Source organism: Paroedura picta, chromosome 18, assembly GCF_049243985.1.
Source record: "Paroedura picta isolate Pp20150507F chromosome 18, Ppicta_v3.0, whole genome shotgun sequence".
NCBI lineage: Eukaryota > Metazoa > Chordata > Lepidosauria > Squamata > Gekkonidae > Paroedura > Paroedura picta.
This window is the reverse complement of record NC_135386.1, coordinates 10,453,878-10,473,656: the sequence shown is the minus strand read 5'-3', so window position 1 is coordinate 10,473,656 and position 19,779 is coordinate 10,453,878. Positions and strand designations below refer to the sequence as shown.

Below are 19,779 nucleotides of genomic sequence, written 5' to 3'. Positions count from 1 at the left end.
CCTTCGGGATGAGCTTTCGTGCTTCCCCAGAGGGCATGTCCAGGAGGCGCCTGGGGAAGGCAACTGCGGGCAAAGTGAGGGCAGCGGCGGCTTCAGGCGTCCGGCGCCCGTGAGCGAGCCCCTCGGCACATGCTCGCTGGGGCGGCGGGGGGGGGGGGGAGCCGGAGCATGAGCAGAAGCGGGGCGAGCGGGGCGGAGAGGGGGGGGGGGGGGAGGCGGGAGCATCTCGCGGCGGCGCGATCGGACATCTTGCGCAGCTGCGCGCGGGCGGCCTGCCTCCTTTGTGCGCCCGCCGCCTCGCTCCCCGCCCTCCGCGGGAGCCGGCCCCCGGCGCCATGGCCACGCCGGCCGCTGCCAACCCTCCCGGTGAGTAGGCGCCCGGCCGCGGCGGCGCCTTTGTGCGCAGCGGGGCCCCCCCCTGCGGCATCCCCGCCCGGCCGCGGGCTGCAGAGGTCCGTCTCCCCGGGGAAAATGGATGCATTGGAGGGCGGGGGGGGAGGCGTGCAGGGTTGCACCCCGAGATCAGCTCCCCTGCAGAAAAGGGATGCGCTGAGGGACGCCAGCCTCGAGGGAGCGCCAGATGTCCATGGACTACAATTCCCATGAGCCCCTGCCTGCATTCATGGGAATTGTAGTCCATGGACATCTGGAGGGCCACCGGTTGACTACCTCTAGGGCCAGGGGTAGTCAACCTGTGGTCCTCCAGATGTCCATGGACTACAATTCCCACGAGCCCCCGTCAGCGTTTGCTGGCAAGGGTTTGTGGGAATCGTAGTCCATGGACATCTGGAGGACTACAGGTTGACTACCCCTGCTCTAGGCGATAGAGATTAGATCAGGGGTAGTCAAACTGCGGCCCTCCAGATGTCCGTGGACTACAATTCCCAGGAGCCCCTGCCAGCGAATGCTGGCAGGGGCTCCTGGGAATTGTAGTCCACGGACATCTGGAGGGCCGCAGTTTGACTACCCCTGGATTAGATCCTCCCCCTCGAGGAAATGGGTGCTTTTGGAGGGCGAGCTCTGTGGCATTGCACCCCATTGGGATTCCGGGATGCCAGCCTCCAGGCGGGACCTTCTGCCCAAGCAGCTCATTTCCAGGCGACAGAAAGTGGATGTATTATGCCTCACTGAGGCGCCTGCCCTTCTCAGGCTCCCTGCCCAGGTCTCCAAAAGTTTCCCAACCTGGAGCTGACCTCCTCCCCCTCCAGTAGGGGTGGTGGTGGTGGGGAATCTAGCCATTCCAGACTCAGTCCCTAGCAGGCCACAGGTGCTGGGGGAGAAGGAGCCCTTGGAACTGGCCTGGAGCCATATTGCTGCAGAAGAGAGTTGAAGCATCAAGGAGTTGGACTTTCTGTGCAGATGAGGGAGGTACGCACAAATGGTAGCTTGAGAGGCATGTGGTGTGGTTGGCATGTGATGTCCAGCCTGTGTACGGCTCAAATGCCGTCTGGCCCCTGGTTTCCTGTAGTCAGGGAATGTGGATTTGCTCTTTCATATACATGGCTGTGATTCACCTGTGTAAGTTGGGTCCTGTGTAATGGGTATGGGAGACCATCAGAGAAATCCAAGGTTGCTATGCAAAGACAGCAAGGGTGGCCAAACTGTGGCTTGTCCATGGACTACAAGTCCCATGAGCCCCTGCCAGCTCATGGAAGGGGAGGGTCCCAGGTGGGCGTGTTCACAGCGTAGCTTCCCAACCATATTTTGCACGATTGCACCACTTCCGGGGTTTATAGAATCATAGAGTTGGAAGGGGCCATACAGGCCATCTAGTCCAACCCCCTGCCAAACACAGGATCAGCCCAAAGCATCCTAAAGCAGAAAGCATCCTAAAGTTTCTCGAAGCCTACAGGGTCTTCATAATCAGCTGTGACTTGCAGGCAGCAACGGCAACAACAAATAAATAGATTTATTCTTGTACATGCAGGTTGTATATTCATCCAGTGATGCATGTGAAGCATTGATGTGGCATAGGTTGGGAGGAGACCTAGCCAGCCACCTGTCCCAGAGGAAACAGGATTTCTCTGAGGGCTGCCTTGCTTTCCCTGATCCACTTAGTGTTCCCAGTTGGCCACCATGCCTTGCTTTGATCTTAGGTCTTTTCAGAAGAAGGCTGATGTGTGGGCATATACATCCAAACAGTTGGTGTGCCAAGGCCATTCTTGACCACTGACTGGTAGTGGTGATCCAGTCTTTCACAGCACCTGCTACTAAATCTTCTGAACTATTATCAACCTGACTTCTACATGCCAAGCAGATAATCTGCCACTGAACCAGGGCCTCTACCTGAAAGTGGTGACATGTCTCTGCTTGCCCATATCTTCAGGGTGAGTCGCTGCGGAGTCTGCAGAAGAGCAGTGGCCAGTGAAAAAGTTGGCCTCATCCCTTCTCCTGTCACACAGCCAGCTTAATGTGTATTTGGGGCCAAATCTGCCACCGTGCTTTTAAACAGGGCTCAAATTAACCTTTCAGAATCAAGAGAGCAAACTTTATGATTTTTAGGCTCTCATGTTCTGAGGTGATGGAGAAGCTATTTGTACTAGTTTTTAAATGTGTCAGATTCTGCATGGGGTCATTGGGAAGGTTGACTGTTTGGGTTTTTGGACTTGTAGGTTTTTAAGAACAGCATTGTTCTTATGAATTGAAGGAAGGTCCATGAGTCTGTTGGGTAACATGTCAATGATTAGGTTGAGGAAGTTATTATGTGATTTAAATCAGTGGTCCCAAACCTTTTTATCACCGGAGACCACTTAACGCCGGGGACCACTCGACACCTTTTACTGAGGCCCGGTGTGGGGGGGTAGTTTACTCCTCTACTCTCAACCACTGCCCTAACACTCTCTGATCGCTATGGTAATGTTTAAACATCCCTTCAAAATAAGATACAGACACGTCACAACAATGAACATAAGGAACATTTTATTTTCATGGAAATTTTAACTCATGACAATGACAAATCAATGGGAACCCTGAGCTTGTTTCTCTGCATCGAAATAGTGATGGGAGACAATGACACCCAAAGTGTGTTGTAAAGGACCGGGGGGGATGAAGGCGTCCTTCGCGGCACACCTCCGATTAGTCGACGGACCGGCCCACAGGTTGGGGATCACTAATCTAGACATTATATCTAATTTAATCGCTAATTTAAATTATACATCCTCCACCCCCAGTTACCTGGTATGTAACATGAATTCATTCTGCCATCCGTTACGCCTTCATGCTTCTATCAGTGGGGATCTTTTCTAGAAAATGGAGTTACCTGTACTGTTTCTTGTTTCATGTAAACTTCCCTGAGCCTCCAGGGAGGGCGGTATATTGAATGAATGAATGAATGAATGAATGAATGAATGAATGAATGAATGAATGAATGAATGAATGAATGACCCCTTCAAGGATCGCTGCCTTGTCGTGGCATAGGGACTTACGTAGCTCAGTGAAGCTATGAGCTATGCCGTGCAGGGCCACCCAAGACAGGTCGTAACAAAGAGCTCTGACAAAAGGTGATCCACTGGAGAAGGAAATGGCCAACCACTCCTGTATCTTTGCCATGAAAACTCTATGGACAGTTCCAATAGGCAAAACGATATGACACCGGAAGAACTTAAATGGATTCTGGGGAATGGTAGAGGATAGGAAGGCCTGGAGGATCATTTTCGGTCCCGGCCCCGATCTGGTGGAATGAGCTCCTGGGGGAGACACAAGCTCCGTTGGAACTTCCACCAGGCATTTGGTTGAGGCCAGGCTGCCAGTTACATCTAAGAAACCTCCCCCCCCCCCCCGCCAATACTTTCCCTTGTAATATCCACACTCTGGCAAACATAAGAAGTGATATGGGAAAGGCTGCTACTAAGGATGCAGAGGCAATTCTGTTTTATTCTATGGTGTTTTAACTGTTTTATCCTATGTTATTTAATACAGGCATTCTCAACCAGGGTTTCATGAAATGAACAGGGTTTCCGTTCTGGAGGCCTCCCTTCAAGAAGGACGTAGATAAAATTTAAAGGGTACAGAGGAGAGCGACGAGGATGATCTGGGGCCAAGGGACCAATCCCCATGAAGATAGCTTGAGGGACTTGGGAATGTTCAGCCTGGAGAAAAGGAGGTTGAGAGGGGACATGATAGCCCTCTTTAAGTATTTGAAAGGTTGTCACTTGGAGGAGGGCAGGATGCTGTTTCCGTTGGCTGCAGAGGAAAGGACGCGCAGTAATGGGTTTAAACTTCAAGTACAACGATATAGACTAGATATCAAGAAAAAAAATTTCATAGTCAGAGTAGTTCAGCAGTGGAATAGGCTGCCTAAGGAGGTGGTGAGCTCCCCCTCACTGGCAGTCTTCAAGCAAAGGTTGGATACACACTTTTCTTGGATGCTTTAGGATGCTTAGGGCTGATCCTGCGTTGAGCAGGGGGTTGGACTAGATGGCCTGTGTGGCCCCTTCCAACTCTATGATTCTGTGAAATCCTAGGGATTCTTGACAGCCCTGGAAGAGTTTCTTAAATTTGTGTGTTAATTAATTTTTAAAATTAATTTGTTAGACATTTATTGGGTGATATGGCTAATGATGGGCCTGTGGGGAATGGGAAGGGGAGGGCCCCCAGGTGTGCATGTACATAGCTATGCTTCCCCAACCTATTCTGCAAAATTGCTCCAGTTCTGGGGTTTCCTGAAGAAGGTTTCAGGTTGTTTTCAACAGGAAGTCAGTCCAGTATTCAGAGAAGAGAGAGAGAGAGAGAGAAAGAAAAAAAAACAAAACAGCTCCCCTTCACTTTTCATCCTCCACTTGCATGGCAATTATGTAGGTCAAACAAGTTTCATCTTTAAAACGCTCACCCCATTTCAGCATGAGAAGCCAAAGGAGGCTTATTTCATAATCTAGCATTCCATATGAATTTTCATTTAAGATTTTTTAAAGTTTTCAATTAAAAAGGGATCTCCGGGCCAGTGGTCTGTTCTGTACCCATTTCTTGAGGAAATGAAACTCTTATCAAGATAAATGGTTCCTTCCTAAACTCAGCAGATGTAGGGGAGGGGGGGGGCAGAACTGCCTTGAGAGCATCTTCACGCAGTATCGGATTAGGATCAGAGACACAGGTTTGTATCACTTCTCTGCTTTGGAAGCTTTCTGGATGATCCTGAGCCTCACCTACCTCACAGGGTTGCAGGTAGGAAGATGAAATGGGAGGACAGTGGAGAAAGGTGGTATATAAATGAAGTAAATAAATAAAATTAACAGCCCAACCCTAGGTGCATCAGGCTCAGTGGCTTCAAGCAAGTATGAGGCAGTGGTTTATTTAGATTCTAGAGGCAAAGTCCACTTTAAAAGTGGTGCAGGGGCGTTTGCTGGCAGGGGCTCATGGGAATTGTAGTCCATAGACATCTGGAGGACCACAGGTTGACTACCCATGCCCTAGACCCATATTCCTCATGGCTGGTGAAAGCTGGCAGCAAGGGCCCTTCTCTGGGAGATTAACAACTTGTCCCTGGGACTTTCTCGGTAATTAAAGGAGGCTGTGGACATGCTACTTCTGAAAAAAACAGGGCTGGACCAATCTGACCCAGCCAACTACCACCCAGCCTTGAATCTGCCATTTCTGGGGAAGGTAGTTGAGTAGGTGGTCACGGGACAGCTACAGAGTTTCCCGGAAGAAACCATTCTAATCTGGTTTCTGCCATGGCCAGCTCTGATCGCTCTCACAGATAATCTCTGGAGACAGTTTGATCCAGGCTGGTCTGTGCTCCTGCTCTAACTAGACTCGATTGGACAGCTGATCATAGGCTGTTATCCCAATGCCTAGCCAATATGGGGATTCAAGGCGTAGCTGTAAATAGCCCTGACCCGAGGTCGGGGACAAAGGGGAGACAATATCTCAGTGGTGAGCCCTAATATTCTCTCCCTGATGTTATTTAATATTGACATGCACGCCCTTGCCCTACTGGTCCATGATTTGGACTGGGTTGTCACCAGTACAGTGACGACACCCAGCTAATTCAGATGATGGGTGACCATCTGTCTGCACCCCCAGATTCTTTGACCAGGTGCCTGGTGGCCGTGGCAAGGAGGAGTTGGCCGAAATTAAATCCAGCAACCAACAGAGGTCCTCTGTTCTGACTTCCAAGGATCACAAAGTTGTCCTTCAGATGTTTGCAGATCTTCCCCGCAACAGAGGTCAGATTCACTGTCCTGTAGTTTCCTGGGTCAACTCTCCTCCCTTTTTTGAAGACTGGGATAACATTCGCTCTCGTCCAGTCTTCTGGCACCTCTCCAGTCCTCCAAGAGGTCCTCAAGATGATGGACAAAGGTTCCATAAACTCTGCAGAAAATTATTTGAGCACTCTAGGTGCACCATCCAGTCCAGGGGATCTGAACTCATCCAGTGCAGCCAAGTGTCTCTTGACAATGTCTCTGTCGATGTCAACTTGCCTCCTTGACTAGTACTATCCCTAGATGTCTCCATAAGCTTCTGGGGAAAAACAGAGACAGAATAAGTACTGAAGCAGAATGAAAATCATTTGGAATTGTAAAATGTTGAATATAAATGTGTGTATGGAAAGTATAAATATGTGTAAGGAAAGTGGGTTTTGAGAGAAACTTTTAAAAAATCTACAGTAAGATATACAATAGTTCTCCTTTCTGTATTTTTGTTATTATCTGTTTGTCAAAAGTAACAGCAAGTATGCAGAAATAGCAAAAATATACAGTATTGAGTATGCAGCAATGGGGAAATTAATAATTCAGTTGAAAAACAGGTTAGTTGTATGTTTTGAAATGTAAAATGATAAATAGAATTGTATCCACACAGAAATAAGTTTTATAATATTTTGTAAACAGTAACCCAAAAAACCTTTCAATGTAGTGAAGGGGTGATGGGAAGAAATATTTTCTGTTTCATATACTTTGCCATATATGGTCTTTTGATACATACAATTATTTTTTTTTCTGCCATTTTCTTTTTATTATCTTTCTTGTTTTTTAAAAAAGTAAATTATAAAGACAGATGTTCTATTTTGGTGCTGGAGCAGCACCTTGACTTGTATCTGGGTGCATCGTGTCCAGTAAGCTCCAAAAATCAATTTAACTCTGTCCTTGGGAGAAAGCAGAGCATTGTAATTATATCAGCTGCAGTGGGGCTGCCGGCTGGAGAAAAGTCTCATCTTTTGCAAAATAGCTTTGTCATTGAGGACTTAATAGTGGAGGCTTTTAGCAAGAATTTTTCTTCCTGTGAAGTTTATAACTTTTCTGCTTTTTGTCCACAATCCATTGATACCTCTGTGTGTGCGTGTGTGCGTAGATGTCATTGGGTGTGTGTGTTTGTTATGGGGGGGCATCCATGCTTTAGGATGCTTTGGGCTGATCCTGCATTGAGCAGGGGGTTGGACTAGATGGCCTGTATGGCCCCTTCCAACTCTATGATTCTATGACGATTCTATGCATTGCTTCAGGTCATCCAGCGATATGGCTTTTAATTTCAAATGTATCAGACCAAGCATAACTTGATATAATGGGCAGTTATTTCTCTCAACACCTCTGGTTTACAAGGGAAGTTTTGTTTCTTTAAAAAGAGAGTCGCCTCGGATTTCCAGGCATTGGCCTATGCAAACATTTAAACTTTCTAGTGTAAATTCTACTTATGCGTAGCCTAAATTATACATGGCTTTATGGTGGTGCCCGGAAGCCACTTAACCATGCTTCAGGCTGAGAAGAGAAGAAAATGTGTTGGCCTGAGTTGGAAACAACGGCAGAAATGCCATGTGTGGTTCTGATTTTACGCCAAACTCCTTCACGATGCTTACATCTGCCCCTGCCCAGAGATCTCTGGATACTCTTACGGATGGAAGTTCCATGCAGATATTATAAGAAACCCTGGCTTATAAACCGTGATACCAGTTAATTAGGATGTTAATTATAGATGGCCCCAAAAACCCTTTGAGACCACAAAAAATGGAATTTCAAGCTAGGGACTGCAGCTGCTTCTTCAGCCACAAATGGTGGTGCGTGGCCTGAATGCTCAGACTGATTTTTGAAAATCTCTGTCCGTGGTTGGGACCACAAACTATAGCTGGCTGCACAAATGAGGATATTAACCAGAAACAACGTTGTAATGCGATCAGGCAGATTTTTTGGAGCGGAGGAAGGGAGGGGGAGGGCAATGAAGAAAGGGGCATGTCCAAATGACTCAAAATGGGGGGGGGAACCCCTTCCCGATTGGGCAGACCCATGTTAGATTCTGCCTTGGGTGATGAACCTGCTGTAACCGGGAATTTGCAAAACACGCGGTAAGTCAGATGTCAATTCAGGAAAGGTGGATCTTAATGCAGAAACCGACAGAAAAGTCGAGCCTTTAAAAAGGCAAATCTGAACGCTATTTGCTAGTAAGGAGACAGTCTCTGTGAAGACTACCAATTTTTTTTTTTTTTACCAGTATAGCGTTAAGGCTTTCCCTTCCTTGTGCTGTTAGAAAACCTTCCTGGTTAGAGAAGCGATGTGACCGAGAGGCTTGCTGGCTACGTAGAAATCCAAAGAGAACCTTCTAACACCATCTTCTGCTAGCCTCTCTCAGACCATTTACGCACTGGGAACTTAACTGCCCCAGCTCCCGTACAGGAGCACAAATCCGGGCCAGATGAGGTGCAGCAGGCCAAATGCTCCCCCGTGTGGGTGCAGGAAGAGGTGGGGCAATCTGCCATAACTAAAACTCCAGCCTGCAGCCCAGCATAAAACCACCAGTGCGTAAACGGTCTCAGAGCAGGATTTCTTTCTAATATAAGGGGGGCCCTTCTGAAGCTTCAGTTGGCTCCTGGCAATTGCAGGAAAGAGAAGGACTGAAATAATTCTGCCTGTAGCAGGATGGAGCTTCTCGGGGCAGGAAGCAGGGTATCCAGGAGGGGGCCTGGCAGGCCACACTGGGTCCTTTTGCTTCTTACGCCACCTTGCAATTTGATGCATCCTTGCCCTTTTAACTTGCCTCTCCTGCGTCCCTTTTTCTTTTGTCTTCTGAAGTTTTCTTTTAGTTCCAACCGTCTTGTTGCTGTTTCCCACCCCCCTTCTTCCTCCTCTTTCAGATCCTTTTGATCTGTACCTAGCAGGATCGTTCTTTTAGAAACTGTACCGCTAAGCTCGGCAGTGTTTCTGCTTCTTGGTTACCATTGTTCAAATATGAATGAACGCTGGCCACTCTTGGGGGTGGGGCTTAGCAGTGCTCAAGTCCCAGTTCTGTTCAGCGGGGAGAATAGGCCAGGAAGCCCCCCCCCTCCCTCCAAACACTGGAGCTGGAAAACACCGCTTGCTCTTGTCACCACTTCAGAAATACATTGCACAAGCGTAAAAGGCTATTAACTGTTGGATGGAAACCTGCATTTTGGCTCGTTGCTTCCCTTACACGTGCATGGTTTCAAATGGTTTATTTATTTGCTTAATTTACTGTGGCTCAGGGCGGTTTACGGTATGAATTCACAGTTCACAATCCCGTTGTAATATTGGTACAGTACAAGAAGTTAGACTCAACATGTGTTAACACTATGAACATTATAACATTATGAACATTATTAATGTACTACGGACCAAGCCCGTTGCATTCAGGAATACCATGGGCGCTAGATTAGGGGGGTGGGGTGGAAGAACTCTGCGGACGGCCTCCCCCTCAAAGGACCTGGAAAGGCTGCAGGCAGCTGATATGGAATTCATTGGCAGGGGCAGCTCACACACAGCAGGGGTCTGCAGCCTCCGAGCCTCAGATGGAAGAGGAAGGAGGAGGGGGGTGGTCAGGGGTGGGGGATGGGATGCGATTGGCTGGCCGCTGGAGGCAAACTGGTTGGAGGAGGAGGCACGCAGGGGCGGGACAGCTGCCCTGAGTGTGTGTTCAGCACTGAGAGGCACTTAAGCCATGAGACACACTCCTCCTCTAAGGCCTTACCAAAAATAGTAAGTGGAACAGATAAACTGTCCCTTGCTCAGATGATGATGATGATGATGATGTTATCCATTCAGTCATGTCCAGCCCTCGGTGATTCTATAGGAAAGTCTCCACCATGCGTCCCTGTCTCTGACTGCTTCTTTTAGTTGGTTCATGGTCCTCCTTGTATTGGCTTTGATCGTGTCGAGCCACCGGATCCTTTGGCAACCACGTTTCCAGTTTGACGTAGTGGTTAGGAGTGCGGACTTCTAATCTGGCATGCCAGGTTTGATTCCTGTTCCTCCACATGCAGCCAGCTGGGTGACCTTGGGCTCGCCACGGCACTGATAAAGCTGTTCTGACCGAGCAGGAATATCAGGGCTCTCTCAGCCTCACCCACCCCACAGGGTGTCTGTTGTGGGGAGAGGAAAGGGAAGGCGACTGTAAGCCGCTTTGAGCCTCCTTGCTTGGATCACTGTGGCCAGATGTTCAAAGGACAGGTAGCGAGGGGGAGCTCACCACATCCTTAGACAGTTTCACTGATGAACTACTCTGGTCAAAGAAGGCAACCTGGTTGGTCTGGCAAAACCTATTTGAGACAAATCCATGCTGAGTTCCCTGGATCACCAAATTGTCCTTCAGATGCTTGCAAATCATCCCCTTTAAAATCTGCTCCATTATCTTCCCCACAACAGAGGTCAGACTCACTGACCTGTAGTTTCTTGGTTCACCACTCTTCCCTTTTTTTGAAGATTGGTCCATCAGTCTTCTGGTCCATCAGTCCTCCAAGAGGTCCCAAAACTGATGGGCAAGGGTGCTGCAAGCGGTCCAGAAAGTTCTTTGAGCACTCTTGGGTGCACACCATCTGGCCCAGGAGATTTGAACTCATCCAGTGTAGGCGGGTGCCATTTGACAACCTCTCTGCCCGTGTCAGCCTGCCATACAGACACAATACCTTGCCTACTACCATCCCGAGATGTGTCCATATTTTTCTGGGGGGAAAACAGAGACAAAATAGGTGCTGAGCCTTTCTGGTTTCTCCCTGTCCTCTGTCAAAGTCTCTCTGTCTTCACCCAAGAGCGGTCTTATTGCTTCATTTAGCTTACATCTTCTCACATATCTGAAGCTTTTCTTGTTATATTGGGCTTCCCTGGCCAGTCTCAGCTCACTTTCAGCTTTGGCCTCTTAGATAACTGACCTCCTCCTCCTTTTTTCTGCCTACTTACCCATTTTTATCACGCGTAGCAACACCTTGGTGAGTCTTTCCCTGTCATCCTTGAGCTTTTGTGTGGATATCTGCCTAGTGTGCAGCCTGAAGGAGGACACCGTGGCGCTAAAAAGCAGGCTTGTTTCTGTGTGACTTTGCCGTTGACCTGATCAAGGTATTACACAACTGTTGCTATTTGGATCTTTTGGCAGAGCTATAGTATGGAAAGGTTAATGGGGTGCTATTTTTGTGCTTGCCACCCCTGGGGCTGCCTTTATTTTCCGGGCTGAGAATTCGAGTGTCTGCCTGAACTTTCCATTCATCTTGCTGAAGGGGGACAGCCATTGAGCAAAACCGGTTGAACTTGGGCCTGCTTTCCCCAGGGCAGGGGGTGTCCCACGTGTGGAAACTAGATAACCGATCAGCAAACCCTAAAAAAGAGGCTGACTAGGGAATCCATTACTCATTTTCTCTTCCTGTCAAGGATTCCGCTTTGAAAAGTTAAACTCATCTTAGGTCTGTTGATGAGGAGGGCCTCGGGCACGGGTGGAAAAGTCCAGCTTGCTGACCCAGTGGGGCTGAAAACAGGGAGAATTCTGAAATATTTAGTAGTGTTGCTAGACAGATCTTGAAGAATTTGGTATACGAGGCTGAAATGTGCTTTCTCCGAGTATGTTTGAGGCAGCTGCTGTTTGCTGTGACAGATTTGCTCTGAGAGAGAAAAGTGCTGATGAACATACATTGAAGCAAAACAGCGAATAAACACACAATGCAGTGAAACACTGGCCTGCCATGAAACCCACAAAGACCGTCCTGGTCCCAGAAAGACCGCTGTGCAGATTCTAGTCTCCTCATGACTAGCCTATCCCATGCTCTTGAGGACTTTCCCGTTGGCATTCCTCTGACTTCACTGATCTTCACGAAACCCCAGTCGAGAAAGCCTTTCTCTTTGTTCTTTCTTACAGACAGATTGTGCATGTAGATGCAGGCTGTATGTGTGCTCAGAGATATCACGTGAACACGACTATTTGGACTCTTCAGGGAAATCCGACTCCTTCCTTCCTTCCTTCCTTCCTTCCTTCCTTCCTTCCTTCCTTCCTTCCTTCCTTCCTTCCTTCCTTTCTCTCTCTCACTCTCTCCCCCTCCCTCCCTCCCTCCCTCCCTCCTCTTTCTTTCTTTCTTTCTTTCTTTCTTTCTTTCTTTCTTTCTTTCTTTCTTTCTTTCTTTCTTTCTTTCTTTCTTTCTTTCTTTCTTTCTTTCTTTCTTTCTTTCTTTCTTTCTTTCTTTCTTTCTTTCTTTCTTTCTTTCTTTCAGGTGATTTTTAACCAGGCACTTTCTTTAAGCCTAAACTACTTCACTAGGTTGTTGGGTGAACAGAGCGGAGAAGGGGAAAGTCATGAGTATGACCAGCTTGGTGGCGCGGTTAAGAGCGGCAGCTTCTAATCTGGTGAGCTGAGTTTGATTCCCCGCTCCTCCACAGGCAGTCACAGTTCTCATAGTGCTGTTCTCACAGAGCAGAGCTCTCTCAGCCCCACCTCCCTCACAGGGTGTCTGTTGTCGGGAGAGGAAGGGAAGGCCACTATGAGACACTTCTACTACTATTTTTTTCACCTTAAGCTGCTTGAAGGAAGGGGTGGGATCCAAATGTGTAAATAAGCCATATTTCGCCTGCTGTGAACTCCCATGATGCCCCCCTTCAGGTGATTCTTTTTCTAATCTGCCACAGAATGCAGTTTTTCAAGTATATTAACCAAAAGAACAACTAGTCTCCTGGTTGTTAAATCAGGGAAATATGGGCATATTTCCTGGCACTTAGCCTTGATTTCAAGGCCCTTACAAACCCTTCCCTGGTTTTCTGCATGACATACGTACTGGTCCCAGAGGCAAGCAGAAAGGTGCATCTGCCCTGCAGGTGTTTTCTGTGGCAACAAGTGAAAAACTGTGACAGAAATGCTCACAACAGTCTGTTTTCTTAGTATACATGCGTAGGCCACACCAGACACCAGTCTAAAGTAGAAATGGCAATGCTGGCTCTTAATTTTAATAAACAAAACCTGGCACTGTGTCATCAACCTTGAGTCTCGGTGAGAAAGGCAGACTGTATAACCAATAAATAAATAAAAGCTAGCTTTTTCGCACACAAATTTGAAAAGGTTCAGTGGTTTGAAACTATAAAGAGCTCAAACCTCAGTTTTGGGCTTAGCTCAGGGGTAATCAAACTGTGGCCCTCTAGATCAGGGGTAGTCAACCTGTGGTCCTCCAGATGTCCATGGACTACAATTCCCATGAGCCCCTGCCAGCATTTGCTGGCAGGGGCTCATGGGAATTGTAGTCCATGAACATCTGGAGGACCACAGGTTGACTACCCCTGCTCTAGATGTCCATTGACTACAATTCCCATGAGCCCCTGCCAGCATTTAGGAATTGTAGTCCACGGACATCTGGTGGGCAGCAGTTTGACTACCCCTGGCTTAGCTGTTCTTGGCTGGCGAATATCTTAGCTAAGGTTCGGACAGAGGCATGGTTTCCAGTCCCCAATCTGCCATGAAGCTCCCTCAATGACTGCCCGTTTTTCTCTTCCTGTCTAACCGATCTCACAGGGTTGTTGTGAAGATATAACAGAGGAGTGGCAAATTGTATCTGCTGTTGTGAGCTGTTTGGGGAAGAGCAAGATAAAAATGGAATAGAATACAAGAGGTGCCAGTCCTGAGCTCCTGAACAGAGTCCCATGCTAGTCTTGGTAAAGGGAGGGGGAATATCATAAGGATCACTGATTATATTGGGAATTTTGAACGTTAGACCGTCTCTCTTGCTGATTAAAAACTCTCCCCCCCCCCGCCCCATCCCCGTCCCCCACAATGAAAGTGTAGAAAATTCTGGTGATTTCCTGAGCAAATAAATTGATCAGTATGCACAGTGTTCGCCTGCCGCTGAATCATGCTCCGCAGTGAAGGTAAACAGGTCTGTGATGACAGCTTCTGAGTGGAATACCAATGCAGCTGCATTTCTTCCCAGAGGTTGCTTTCATTTCTTAGGCGTGGATAAAATTCCTTTGAAGGAGAGCTCCATCCTAGGCAGCGACTGGCATCTCTGGGGCACTTTCCTCTGCAAAAGGTGGGTCTTGTTGGGGTTCTTGCCCACCTGAGAGTGTTGCTGTGTTGTTTTGTTTCCAGTGGCCTTGTGATAACGAATCCTTTGTGTACATGTGTGTGTGTGTGGGAAGTCAGTGGAAATTGGGCTGAACGGTTCTTTTTAAAAACAAGGTATGCACATAAGTATTATTGTCATTTCAAAAGAATTCTGTTTAATTTTCCATTGTGAGATTTATAATTACCATGCAAGTGGAACATAACTAGTGTTAATCATTATTTCATACAATAGGTATGTTTTGTGAAATGCTTTTAATGAGGTTTCTGCTTGGAACACGGGATTCTTCCCCCACCTTTTAAATCTGTTCAGAAAATTCCTTCATTGCCTGCTTTGGTTTGGTATGGTTTTGACCTGGATATCTCAGGCTAGCCTTATCTCAACAGATTTTGAAAGCTAAGCAGGGTCAGCTCTGGATAGTGTTTAAAAGGTGCCTGTATAATGCTTGGCTCAGAATCCCCTATTATATTGTATTAAACACAAACCTACAATATACTGTTATATTGTGGTTTTGCGTTTAGAAACATTTGATTTTCTTTTTTTGCAAAAACTTGTAGGGAATTGATAATTCAGGACAGATCAGTTTTTTAAAAAAAATCCTGATGCTTGTCTTGCATGTTGGTTTCTGAGCATACTTGGGCATCAGTGTACCACTGGAGTCGGTAGGAATTATTTCAGAGTGAACATGCTTTAAACCAGGTTGATGCTGAAGAGCAGGTTTTAAGACAGGTATTTACCCAGTCAACTGTGATACTGTGAAAGCCTCTTCCAGGTGATTAAACAAGGAAGTAAAAGGAAAGTGAGGCTCTTGTTTTTAAACAAGACATCATTATACAATATAGAGAAGTTTGGGGCTACTATAAAATACAAACGGACCTGTGATTTTGTAGACCTATGTGCAAGGCTTAATTTGTCCCTGGCGTCTGTCATGAGAGTATATTTTGGTTTTGTTTCCTGAGCAGGTGCATTTTCCCATACTGAGAACGTCCTTACATAGTTTCTGTGGCAGGGCTTCGAGACAGAATTGAGCCCTGTACCTCTTTGAAATTAAGCATTGATAGGGAGGTTGCTTGCTGTAGCACTAGAATTTGTTAAGGAGACATATCGGGAAGGAGACACGTTATCTCTATTGCTTATTAGAAAATACTTTTGCAAGTTCTCCAGTGGAAATGTTACCTTATCACACTTTATCCAGGTCTCTCTGTGCTCAACACTTAAATGCTGAGTTGAGGCATTCAATTTCTGCATTAAGAAAAGAGAAATTCTGCAAATGGGACACACACTTGTTCTGCTGGGGGAGGGGGGGGAAATGAAGCCCAAGAGCCCTGTGTCAAAGCCCTGGAAACTGGCTAACTCATTGGCTTTTAGAATTTTAACAGGTGCTGATCCCCCACATTCAAACACACCTTTGTAACCAGAAAAAGCTGGAAACTTGCTTTTTTACTCCTACAGAAAGAAAACTGAAATTCACATGGAGTTTTGCTCCATGCTCACCACCAAGTTGTGCACATCTCTCCTCTTGAAGCATAAATTCAGGTGTGGGGTGGAAATGACCCAGGATCCACTGAGCTGCAAGTGCATAGCAAAAAACCACAAAACATTATTTTATTTTATTCTTCGATTTGCACCCCACCCCTCCCGGCATGCTGGCTCAGGGCAGCATTCAACATTATTGCATAAAAACATGAATATATAGGTATATAAAGATAATACATTAAAACACATACAATATTATAATTTAAAACAGGGGTAGTCAACCTGTGGTCTTCCAGATGTCCATGGACTACAATTCCCATGAGCCCCTGCCAGCGTTTGCTTGTAGTCCATGAGGACCACAGGTTGACTACCCCTGATTTAAAACATCACCTTGAAACAATCACGCCAAATGTGTGGGCAAAACATTTCAGAGCATCTTGGTTTTCAATAGGGGGTTTCTGTACAGAGGGAACCCTGGTGGTTTTTAACCAAAGCTGTCCTAATGTTCATTGACCACAACCAAATGCCTGGCAGAAGACCTCCATTTTATAGGCACTATGGCATTGACTCGGTTCCATCAGGACCCTCAGCTCTTCCAAGAGCTCATTCCACCAGGTCAGGTTGAGCCAGACAAATGTCTTTTGGGCCAGGGATCACGAATTTGTTCAAGCTGGTTGATCTTACTGTCCTTTGGGGGCATAGTCAGCCAACGGTCCCTTAGGTACGCTGGGCCCTGACCACGTATGGCCTCAAAGGTCAGTACCAACACCTTAAAGCGGGTTCGGAATTCAACCGGGAGCCAGTACAGCTACTTCAAAACAGGTCGAATATGGCTCCTGCACGGTGTTTGATTGAGAACTCATGCTGGTGCATTACAGAAGTCCAACTTGGAGGTGAAGCCAGGAATGAGAATCCTATGACAGGAAAAAGGGGAGCCAGAACTATGACCTCACTGGAGTCAACGTGAGGACTTTAGAGCTGGGACAGGAAATATTCTGAGTGCTGTAGTGAGGGAGTAGCCACAGATCAGAGTGACCCATGGAGGAATTCCCTCCAACTAGCAGGAGACAAAGGCTCATAGACCACTGGCACAGGCTGCAGCCTACATTAGGGGCACGTAGGAGTAAAATTGCCTCAAGATAGAGAGCTTAAAGCCGAGAGATACGTCTTAATTGATATATAACTGTTAAATGGATTACAGACTCTGCAGTGGCAATCATTGGAGAAGTATTTGAAAACGGGGAAAAATATACCTAGGACCCCTTTCTGATTGCCCAGAAATGATAGGATTTATACACCAAACAATGTGAGACTTATCATTTTGGCCTGCTGATTTTGTTTTTCTCCTATCTATAACATTGGGAAATCAACGGTGTAGTTCCTTTTCATTGCCTACATTAGATGCAGCCTGCCTTGGCTTGGGTTCCCAGATGCGGCTGCAAAATGTCTAAACAGAATGGAGCATCTGCAGCTTCAGCCACGCTGAAATTCTACGAGGACATGGTCACTTCCCCCCCCCTCCCAGTCCCCTTCTCCTTCACCCCATCCACCAGCTTTTGGCTGTTGGTCAATATTAAGTCCTGTATTGCTCACAAGCTTGTAGGTTCTTACACCATTTGATAAATGAAACTGTTGCCTCTGTTTATAAGGTATTTTCTTGTATTTCCCCTCCAAGCCTGTGGAAGGCAATGCCTTACTTCGGGCAAATGGGAATGCCCTTCTGTACCCCTAGTGAGTGTTTTATAAATCTAATTTCGAGACTTTTCTCATCATCACAATTTCTTCAGTTCTTTCTTAACAGATGGGTAGATTGCCAAATTCCAGTTTCCTGTGCCTGGAAGTGAGTTAATGAAGAGTATTGATCTAGACAGCTCAGTCTAGGCCGCCCAGGTTCTCCTACTGTTCTTTTTAACTTAGCTGCAAGCGAGTACAGAGTGCAGAACAAAATGATCTGTGGCTGAGAAGAGTGGGACAGAGTATCTCAAACTTGTTTCTTTCATTGATAAGCCCACCTTTCTTCTGTGATTCAGCTCAAGGTGGCAGATGCAGAGCTCCAGTCACTGACCAGGCCTGGTCCGCCTGTGTGGGGTAGTGGTTAAGAGCAGCGGCTTCTGATCTGGTCAACTGGGTTTGTTTTCCTGCTCCTCCACATGCAGCCAGCTGGGTGACCTTGGGCTTGTCACTGCTCTGATAGTGCTGTTCTCATAAACCAGTCCTGTAGCTCTCTCAGCCCCGCCTCCCTCACAGGGTGCCTGTTGTGGGGAGAGGAAGGGAAGAGGATGGGAAGCTGCTTTGAGACTCCTTTGGGCAGTGAAAAACAGGGTATAAAAACCAACTCTTCGTCCTCTTCCTCTTCCTCTTCTTCTTCTTCTTCTTCTTCTTCTTCTTCTTCTTCTTCTTCTTCTTCTTCTGTGCCTCCTAACTATGAGTGTTGAATGAGAGGTTGATAGTCCAGGATGGCCAACACTTGGTTGATGAGGCTACTAAATCAAGGTGAGATCTGTGGATAAGCACTGGGATGAGGTTGCTAGGTTCTGATTACGGGCAGCAGGGGCCCCAGGTAAGAGATTTTTACATGCAAAATGTAGCCATGTTACATTGAATGGTGATGGATGCCTTTGGAGTTGACCCCTGATCACGTTCCCATCAAAACAGGTCATTTTGTTTTCCAATGGCAGGCTGTTGGATGGAGGGCAAGAGAAGGCCTTCAGCACAAATTTGAGTTTGCTGTCCTGGTGGAGTGCCTTGCTCACTGCTGTTGGCACTGTCCATTTCTTTTGCATTTCAGAGATGGCATCAGACATACCTGGCTCGGTGACATTGCCGGTGGCACCCATGGCAGCAAGTCAAGTGAGAATGGCAGGGTCCGTGCCTGCCAGAGGAGGAAAGAGGCGCTCAGGGTAAGTACTTATCCTGCATTGGAAATTGAATGGGAAGCTTTTCTTTTTGACGTCTGGTACTGAGGCAAGAGCCTCTTGTGGCGCAAGGTAGTAAGGCAGCAAACATGCTGTCTGAAGCTCTGCCCATGAGGCTGGGAGTTCAATCCCAGCAGCCGGCTCAAGGTTGACTCAGCCTTCCATCCTTCTGAAGTCGGTCAAATGAGTACCCAGCTTGCTGGGGGGTAAAGGGTAATGACTGGGAAAGGCACTGGCAAACCACCCCGTATTGCCATGAAAACGCTAGAGGGCGTCACCCCAAGGGTCAGATGATTCGGTGCTTGCACAGGGGATACCTTCACCTTTACCTTTATTGAGGTGGCAGAACACTTGTATCAAAGGGTACTCATGCTGATGTCTAGCCTGGGCTTAAAGGAAGCGATCCTAGTCTCTGGGCTAGAAGGTAGCATCTCGCATTTGAAGGACAGTGGGTACCAGAGCTAGGAAGATTTCTGACTGAGACTTTAGAAAACTGCTGGTAGAGACAATAACTAGCATCAGGCAGGAGTGGAACAGGGTAGCCAAACTGTGGCTCTCTAGATGTCTGTGGACTACAATTCCATGGCCACCCCTAAGTTAAACCATCCAATGAGCTGACTTGATTGGTGCTGTTTACTACTTGGGATTGGAATTGCACTTCAGCTTTGCATTACTCCACTCTGTTGATAAACAAAGTATTTATTAGAGGAAGGAACTGCTGAGCTCCTAACTGAGCTACTAACCAAGCCTGCTTTCCTTTTCAGATAATCTCCTCTCTCTTGTGAGATTGCTGGGTGGCTTAGGCTGGCCACTCTCTCTATATATCTCAGCCTCAACGTGGAGATAAAAAGTAACCAGACAGGCATTGCAGTCTTGAGGATTAGAAATTTAACCGATTGAAACAGCACACTTAATCAGTTTAGGAATACATTCCCAGCACCATATCCTGCATTTCCCGGTGTGGAATCACCACCCCTCTCTATCCTTCCCTGCTCTTCTTACCAAGGAACAACCATGCCCTATTCAGCAAATGTCTCCCAGTGGCAGCTGATAAACCAATCAGAATAGGTGCTTGTGGATAAAGTGAGTGTCATTGAGAGCCAGTGTGTAATAGTGGTTAGAAGACTGAACTGAGGCTGGGTAGGC

At 47.1% G+C, this 19,779-nt stretch overlaps 1 protein-coding gene across 5 annotated transcripts in view; it reads left to right on the top strand.

The window, feature by feature from the left end:
- Window positions 1–210: 210 nt before the first annotated feature.
- Window positions 211–19,779, top strand: part of ARNT2 (aryl hydrocarbon receptor nuclear translocator 2) — a 138,601-nt gene continuing 119,032 nt past the window's right edge. For 4 of the 5 annotated variants that reach the window (XM_077318052.1, XM_077318051.1, XM_077318049.1 and 1 more), the window contains exons 1-2: window positions 211–366; window positions 18,507–18,618. In XM_077318052.1, the coding sequence (XP_077174167.1) occupies window positions 336–366; window positions 18,507–18,618 (143 nt within the window). In that variant the 5' untranslated portion in view covers window positions 211–335. Of the gene's footprint in view, window positions 367–14,098; window positions 14,210–18,506; window positions 18,619–19,779 lie in introns of those variants that run through there. The other variant, XM_077318050.1, reaches the window with a different exon arrangement.